At 36.7% G+C, this 9,369-nt stretch overlaps 1 protein-coding gene across 1 annotated transcript in view; it reads left to right on the forward strand.

The window, feature by feature from the left end:
* The window catches only part of FAM160B1 (family with sequence similarity 160 member B1), a 35,851-nt gene extending 29,379 nt beyond the window's left edge, over nt 1–6,472 (forward strand). The window contains exons 15-17 of the mRNA XM_032608249.1: nt 2,496–2,636; nt 2,983–3,086; nt 3,191–6,472. Of these exons, the coding sequence (XP_032464140.1) occupies nt 2,496–2,636; nt 2,983–3,086; nt 3,191–3,296 (351 nt within the window). The 3' untranslated portion in view covers nt 3,297–6,472. The remainder of the gene's footprint in view (nt 1–2,495; nt 2,637–2,982; nt 3,087–3,190) is intronic.
* Nucleotides 6,473–9,369: the final 2,897 nt, after the last annotated feature.

Raw genomic sequence — 9,369 nt, forward strand, 5'->3', positions numbered from 1 at the left:
TGCTGTTGTCTTCGTTGTGGTGCTCGGGCTTCTCATTGCGGTGGCTTCTCTTGTAGTGGAGCACGGGCTCTAGGCACGTGGACTTCAGTAGTTGTGGCACACGGGCTTAGTTGCTCCACGGCATGTGGGATCTTCCCGGACCAGGGCTCGCACCCATGTCGCCTGCATTGGCAGGCGGATTCTTAACCACTGGACCACCAGGAAAGCCCTCAGTATGCTTTTAAGTCAAAGTTTATTGTCCCAAAATTCAGATCTTGTATTTAGGGTGAGCTCAATCAAAAATGGGCCAAGTGCACTTTAACGTGTCAGAAAAATCTGGTTAACTTTTATTTCAGGTGAATACTGTATAAAGTACAAATGGGAGGGATTCAAAAGAATAGATACAAACAGTTGCTGTTTGCAACCCTCTAAAAGGCCAGCTTGTTTTAAAGTTACTACTTTAAAGTAGGAGAAAGAGACTAGTGAAGTAAAGACCAGTTCAGAGTATGGTGGAACAGTTTCTATCTAGCTGAAATTTATCTTCATTTTCACAACATTAAAATATAATCTGGGACTTCCCTGGTGGTCCAGTGGTTAAGACTTTGCCTTCCAGCGCAGGTGGTGCTGGTTTGATCGCTGGTTGGGGAGCTAAGATCCCACATGCCTCCGGGCCAAAAAAATGAAACATAAAACAGAAGCAATATTGTAACAAATTCAATAAAGACTCTAAAACAAATTTTTTAAAATATAATCTGAATCAGCCTTAAGTTTCTTAAACAACCAAAGATATAGATTCTTGTTCAAAAAAAGCTTAAAACCAAACTAACAAACACCATATAGAGAAAACACAGAGTGTAAGTGGTAATATATAGTTGTTTGAAGCCAAATTTTCTCAATTTATTTAAGTACCTGTAAATGGCAGAATTTAGTGACCTAAAACTCTGAACCATCTGAAATGAAGTCACATACAATACTGTACTTAGGTTGTATTTTAAATGATTTTGTCCACATTTTACCAAATGCATTCTTCTTAAAGATTTTTTTAAATGTTTTCCTTTGTGCCTAAAATACAATTTAATGTGAATTCATTGTTTGTTTTGAACTGAGTCTTGGAGAAGGCTATCCTGTTGCAAATGTTATCAAGTAGGAAAAGATGCCCTTCAGACTACGTTTAATGTGAATCGTATCTCCTTTCATTTATCTTGCTTAAGGCTAGATTGTGAATAAGAGTGACTTAGGGGTACTTTTTCTTCTTTCAGAAAATCTGTGTTCATGTATCTAGGAGTAAGCAAAAAAGACTAAAATTGGACCTTAGCACAGGACTTGAGTTTTTGTTCAAATAACAGTATCTTTGATATCCTCTGGTACGTGCTCAAGCATTTGCTGTCCTTTAAATGTCAAATATTCACTTCTGGATTGGTATTCATTACGGTCAAGGGCTTAAAAGCTGCTCAGTGAATGAGGGTAAAACATTCAGATTCTGTTGTCAATATCAACTTGGTCCTGAATCACTTTTCCCTTGCTCCTGCTGCAGCATCTGTTTCTCACTCATCCAGTCACCTAGGTTCTTTCCAACCTTCTCACTGAAGTCGGTTTTGTTTCAGCCAGTCAGTTGCCTTTGGCTGCTTAGAAGAAGAAAACTGGAAGGGATGAGAGATTTCTGTTGAAAGTTCTAGGCACAATAATAGCAACTCTTTTTGTACATTATGCATTTTGCTTGGATTTTGACACATACTCCGTAAAGCACCTCCAAGCTGCTTCCTACGAAGAATAAACAGATTAAATATTAAAAAACAGAATTCAAGTAAAATTGTGATACATACAAAAAAGTATACACAGATGTCCACAGACATTGTTTTGGAAGAGTTAATGCTGTTGCACAGTAAAGGAGGTGATCCCTGTCTGTAATCATGATTTTGAACCTTCTCGTTCACTTTTGAGGCATATGGTAGTTATTTCCACCCCCAAGTACTTTCATTCTGTTGACAGGGTTCTGTGGTGTATGACTTTGTTGTATACATGCTTTTGGTAATTGGCAGTAGTCGAATAATTTAAGAGACGAGGATTATCATTTCTAAAACTAGACTACTATAAAAGATTTTAATACCTTCCTTTCTATCTTTGGTCTTACATGTAATGTCTTCTATTGTTTGTAATTAATATTACATATGACTCTGGTGAGTTTTGATGACCTCTTGAACTATTTTACTACATAAAACCACCTGCATAAAACAGACATTCTGACTTTGTTATATATTTATTTTATTCTGTATGTTTATGTGCATACCTTTTATTTTAAGTTCTAGGACTGTGATATATGCACTTTGACTAAGGTGGTGCGAGCTAGAGCTAATTTAGTTATAGATATTTTCATTGTAGAAGAGCATGTAGCAGGAGGAATGAGATGGTAGATTTTCCTTTTTCTTAAGAAGACAAATGGAAATGGTAAATTAAGTGCTCAGGTATATACATTATACATAATGTCAAATATCTTTTTGGTTTTTCCTTCTCCGTAGCCATATGATGTCAATTTACAAGTAACATCAGTGTTATCTAGACTTTCTCTCTTCCCTCATCCACACATACACGAGTACCTTTTGGACCCTTATGTGAACCTTGCTTCTGGCTGTAGATCTCTCTTCTCTGTAATCGTCAGGGTGAGTTATCAGTTTTGTTATGTTCTCTAGGATTGATAAATCTGACCAATTAGCATCGTAATATCATTGTGTGTAATTAGTGTCACATAATAAAAAATGTTACATATTTACTGTTTAGAAATAATTATTTTACTACAGAGTGTGGAGAATAAAGATTCATTCTTTTAAGTGGTATATATAACTTCTGTATTTTAAGGTATAGCTATGAGTCCTTTGTCAAAGATTGTTATGTGAATAGTGAAAAGTGACAGTCTTCATTTAGTAATAGGAAATGGAGTATTTTTTTATCCTGAAAATCCCCATGGAGGTGTTTAGGGACTGAGCTCCTTTTGTCCCTGTGACACAGGTTGTTGGAGACCTCATGGTTCGAATCCAGCGTATTCAAGATTTTACTCCCAAGCTTCTATTAGTCAGAAAGCGATTACTTGGTCTGGAACCTGAAGGCCCTATGTAAGTCAGCGTTTTACATGTTGTTTATCTAAAACTTTTGCCAAAACTTGGTGATCTGCTAATACCCTGCATCGATTGACTGGTTGCCTGCTTTCCCTTCCCAGTATCGAGCACATCACGTTGCTGGAGGGTGTGATTGTGCTGGAAGAGTTCTGTAAGGAGCTGGCGGCCATCGCCTTTGTGAAATACCATGCTGCCTCCACACCATAAACGGCATCTTGCAAGTAACCAAGGGAACAGAACTGTTGTATGCATTTCATCAAAAAAGCCTCAGTTCCACCCAGCCACAAGAGGATAAAAAGCCTTTTTAAATGAAGCATTGCTGTAAACTGGACAGAACCATTCAGAACCCACTGAGTGGACGCTCAGTGCAATGTTGTGTGATGTTGACTTTATCGTAATGGTTCTAGATATAAAGTTGCACATCCTTGAGTCCAGGATACAATCAAAGGAACTTCAGGAAATAAGCATTTCTAATGCCTGTGTGAAAAGCTGCAAAATTTCTGATGTCATGACTTTGATGATATTTCTGTTAATTTAACATCCTTTTAGGTAGCAAGGCATTTTGACATTCTCTGGGACTCAAATGCTTATATTCTTTTGGATTAATAAGTAGCAGAAAAAAAACCACCTAATTTTATAACTTTTTAAGGTCAGAATTCTTATCAAACAAAATATTGAGAAAAACTGTAAGTGAGGAAAAAAATACAATTTAGGAACCATCAAATGAATTAATAATAGAAGATAAACATGTGTAGAGCACCATTAACTTTCTTCAGCTTTTCTAAGAATAACAATTTAATATGATAATGAAATTCTTGATTAATATATATATATTTTTTAAAGAAACCTTCTTTTACTCTTGTGCACATAGCCTCGTTAGTGATTGATTTTCATGTATGGGTCCCAGTTTATTTAAACTTTGTCATTTTTGCAACAATGTTGAATATGTGCCCACTGTTGGTAGTGTTTACTAAAATAGTATTTTTTAAGCTAATTAACATGTATTGGGTTGAGACCCTTTTTTTTCTCTCTCTCCCTCCCTCTCTGAAAATTGCTTTATAATTTGATTTTCTTATTGAAATGCATGGTAGCGTGTAGGTGGCAGCAATCAAAATGCCAATGGCCTCCTGAATGTTTACATTTTTTTTTCCATTTTGTTCAGTCTTTTGTTTTAAATCATTCTGAAGAGATTTTAAAACAAACCAGCAAGTCTGACCTGTTTACATATGAAAGAACTTGGGTAAATTGGTATATGTGTGAATGGGTATGTGTGTAGGAACGTGTGATGTGGGTAGTTGGCAGAGCTGCGCTGTGCACAGCATGCTGGTACTTGATTTACAAAATGGCGTTTGCTAATCCACTTTCTCTTCTTCCTTTAAGTGATACTTGTCACTCAAATATTGCTTTTAAGCTTCCTTGGGTTTTTGTTTTATTTTTTCAGTTGAAATGTTAAGCAGCGGCACTTTCCTCTTTACCTTTTCATTTACTGATATTCGGGGGAGCAGACTAGGCAAACCTTCCAGCCTGAAAGGAACTGTAGCTGCCCGTTCTAAGAAGTTGTTTTGTGTAGCATATTTGTATCTATACATAGTGTAGCGTGTGTATAGAAGCATATTTTACACCTACTGCTAATTTTGTTGTATTTGTTTTCTGATTTATTTTATAGTTAGTTTTTGCTATTTATTAACAACAAAAATATTGAAAATTATGAATATTCTTGGCTCTAGAATGCTTACCACTGTTAAAACAACAAAAAAAAAAACTAAATTTCTAATTTAATGCAAATCTCTGTTAGCTCACTCTAGGAAATTTATTGAGCGAAACAATGAAAAAACAGGTGGGAGATAGTTACTTTGTGCATGATTTTCTTTAAATGATTTTTAACGATAAGAAAGCATTCTTCTGTTTGCTGTATTTATTGATGAAGGAATGCTGCAACAGCTTCATTTTTAGGTGTAGTTGTAGTCCTACTTTGATGTAGGTGTACTTAAAAATAGACCATTAAGAGATATTAGATATTTCTTAATGTTTTTGCAGCATTCGATAGGTGTAATGGCAATGATGTTACCTCTCAAACCAAATACGATTTTATCCTTGATTTCACCGTAGGACCTTTTGGCTAATCCATGAAACCAAGCTCAGAGAAGCTTTAATTCATATTTGTGTGTGTGTATGCTGCTTCTTAAAAGATAATTATTTCCTAAGTTATTGTAATGACATTTGATTTGTAATCAGCTAAGCTTAAGATACAATTTGTTTCTCTTCTAAGTTTGCTAGCTGTCTTTCCTTCCTTTCTTCTTCGTGTTTAGTTCAGACCTAGAGCCAGCACAAGTTCTCACAGTGAGTTGGATTTGTTGGTGAAACATTGTCCTCCATGACTAGCCATTTGTGTACTGTCTTTCAGAAGCTATTTCTGTTCCTCAGTATTTGCAAAACAGTGACTGACGTGCGCTGTGTTGAGTGGGCAGTACCACCCTAGCAATCGATTGCCATGACAAATTCCGAACTGAATTTTAGCCTTGCTTCACACTGGTGTAAATGGGCATGCACATTCTTTTTTTAACTTTCTAACAGTGTAGTCTTTGGGTTTATTTTTTTAGTAATGAGCCACATCCTTTACGTGATAGAACTCAAAATGTGTCCTTAGCCAGCCAATTATCATTGTAGTACTCACATCGACTATGTAAGGTTCTCATAATGTATCTGTCTGTGCAATATATAAGCTATGAGTGGATTCATAGCTTTTTGGTTTAATTGTACATTATTGTGTGTGTACATGTGTGTATACATATGTGTATATATCTGTAAGGACCAAAATCCTTAGCTTGCTTACACTGTTGCTATGTAAAGATTATTACACTTAATTTTACGGGGCACAAATTATGGAATTACTTCATAATTCATGGTAACATATTTCCATAAATTATTGCATTAATATACAATTACCATTTAATTATGAAGTTTATAGGTATTGACAGAAGTTACAGTGAAGTGCTAAAATCACAATTTATATGGTAATTTTATTTTGGGTTGTACAATTAATGAAAATATGCATGTCATTGTGACACTTGTTGTGTTGAAACATGATAGATAATCATATTTCTGGGCCCTGTAAAATAGTGTTACTATAATACTCTGTTTTGCCTCCCGCCTTGTTTACATTAAACAAGGATATTTGGTAAATTTTTCTATTGTACATTGTATAGGGTTACTGACAGTGTTACCAGGCCTGGAAATCTTGGGCCATCTGTGAAGAAACTCTTCAGATGGTGATTATGTACCTAATATCTCTTCAAAGGAGGTTGTGATCAAGTTCACTTTTTGTGCTAACAATGCATGCAGGACTAAGAGGGATGATCTAAAAATAAATAACGTAATTTAAAACAGAAATGTTGTCTTATATTTTTGTAGAATTGTAATTGGAAACATTTCATTCCCTGATAAATCTAAAATAAGAATTCATAACATACAAAAGGATATGACACACAGCAGTCAGTGGTTCATTATAGCATTGATTCCAGAGAGAGAACAAAAAGGAATATATCAGAATATTTGTGGAGGGGGAATGTATAACTTGAAAAAATCCCTCTGGGTGAGCCTTATATGTGTTGATATTTTCCACCCTACCATAATAACCATTTCCCTAAAGGAAGGAATGGTTATATAAGTCTTAGAAATATAATTCACTGTAAGCATTATTTCTTTTTTTTACATAAGTTTGTGTATTTTATTTATTTATTTTTGACTGCATTTGGGTCTTTGCTGCTGTGTGCGGGCTTTCTCTAGTTGCGGCGAGTGGGGGCTACTCTTCGTTGTGGTGCGTAAGCTTCTCATTGCGGTGGCTTCTCTTGTTGCGGAGCATGGCTCTAGGCACGCGGGCTTCAGGAGTTGTGGTTCACGGGCTCTAGAGCGCAGGCTCAGTAGTTGTGGTGCACGGGCTTTGTTGCTCCGCGACACGTGGGATCTTCCCGGACCAGGACTCGAACCCATGTCCCCTGTATCGGCAGGCATATTCCCAACCCCTACACAACCAGGGAAGCCCTAAGCATTATTTCTTATAGATTTATAACACATAAAAAACTTCTCTCTTTAACTGACATTTAAAACAATTGACTCTAGGCTTATTCCATTCACTTGAGTATTTGCCAAAGTCCCTTAGTTGGAAACTGAAAGAAACATGTACTGCAATGGCACAACGAGAAAGAGAAAAATCTAGTTACTATATCCCTCCTACCCATGATTCTTTTCAGCCAGTGTTCCTCAAATAGTTTTAGAAGGAAATAAAGAAGGTAACAGGTTTAAGGATGCAAGGGAGGTAAGGGTTTAGGCATTGAAGAGTTAAAATTACCTCCTTATCTTGAGCTCCTTCGAAAGAAAACTGCATTTTAGGAATGCATAATCAGATCCCCAGTCCAAAAACCTGGTTCAGAATTTTGCACTGTTCCATCTAGAAAACTAGTTATCTCAAGGGAATTTAAAGAATAAAGTTGTTAAGGTTGAAATTTTGTTAAAGTCTTTCAAGTAAAAGCTGTACCTCTTTATCAAAAAAAAGGCAAAAACACTGTGTGACAGTTTGATGCTGAAGTTTCCATGGAAGAAATAGGTTTTAGTTGGTCTAAAGCCAGTTAGGAAAGTTATTACCTATGGGCCTCGCCTCATAGGAGACTGGTTTTTAAATTTACTTGATCTACACCCTACTACCCACATTAGAAAGATTTCATCTAAGCCTGTTTGACATACTCTTATGGTTTGACTGTTGTGCGCATTCGGGGTTTTATTTGTGTTATAATAGCATTTCTAAAAATGTATCAGAAATAGGATACTAACATGCCATCTAAAACCAAACCAAAACAATATTTGGTTTACTCAACAAATATTGGGGACTTCTTATGACCAAGTTTTAAGATGCTAGGAAAACAAATAAGAAGAAGCTTTTCTGCCCTCGCCAAGTCACAGTCTCGGTTCAGTGTGCTGACAAAATAAGGAAACGCTGCACACCGGAATACTGTTAGAGAGACAGCGCCAAAGCATTGTGAGAGCACAGGGAGAGGAAGTCGTGTTGCAGGTCATCAAAAGAGAAAATCTAAAACTCAAGTCTTGACTGAATTATATCCTTACTTGTGAGTGCAGATAGGCCAGATACTCTGAGAAGTTGTAATGATAAAGTCAACTCAGCAATAATAGACAACTGTTCTGTATCCTGTTATATTTACCATGATTAACCGTTGCCTTTCACCTTCTTCATTCTGAGATTGGTATAAAGCACCAGCCTAAATAATCGTGCCTTTGGGCCCACATTTTCTCAATTGCTGAGAAGTAATTAGCTGTTCTGATTTAAATGATCTCTTTCTAGAGCTTTTATATAGAGAGAAGGCAAAAAGTCAGTTGAAATATTAAACCAAAAGATTTAAGAAGGCTTCAAAAAATGATGGGAACATTAGGGTAAGATTTGGTTTAGTAAATCTGTAGAACCAAACCTTTCTCCCAGCTTGAACTCAATGCTCCTTTGACCACATTCTTTATTCTCTGCCGGATTGGGGCACAGGTCGCTGCGTATCCAATTAAGAGAGAACGAAATGGGCTGATGGAGACAGAAAAGGTGAATTTGGAAGCCACGTGCTGGATGTGTGTGAAGATGGAATGTGTAAACGTCCACTGTTCCTCATAACTCCATCCGCTCCTGAAATTGAAGGCAGGGGTCAGGCTAGAAGGCAGGTGGATAGGCTGGGGGTCACACCTGCCAGGACAAGATGAGGAAACCTGACTTCTGTTTCCCTTCCTAACCTCAGCCTTCTTGAGGTAACCTCAAGGAATTACCTGATCTCCCGGGAGTGAGTCTGAGGAATTAAAGGAAATGCAGCGTGCCTTATAATTTTATATGACCTTACTCTTCCCTCTAGTTAGACTAATCAGTATATGAAGGAATTAACAGAGATCCTCTTATAAAGGGCATTAGGTATTGATTCTCTTGACTAAGTAGCCAAATCCTGACACGAACGTAGGACCCAGTAGGAGCATCAGGAATTCAAACACTACCGTGGGTTACTTTACTCTCATTGCAAAGGTGAGGAGAAAAGACATCCTTTGAGTTTTGTAGCTTAGTTTCATAATGGTACCCATGTTATATACATTCATTTGCATGGTGATCATTCTATTAATTCTTAACAAAATATTTAATACCAATGATGTGCTAAAGTTTTCAGGGGAAATATCCAGGTTGGAAGATCTAAATAAGGCAAGAACACATTCTGGGTCTAACAGATCAGTCTTTTTCAAAACA

The sequence above is a fragment of the Phocoena sinus genome, chromosome 16 (genome assembly GCF_008692025.1).
Source record: "Phocoena sinus isolate mPhoSin1 chromosome 16, mPhoSin1.pri, whole genome shotgun sequence".
Classification (NCBI taxonomy): Eukaryota; Metazoa; Chordata; class Mammalia; order Artiodactyla; family Phocoenidae; genus Phocoena; species Phocoena sinus.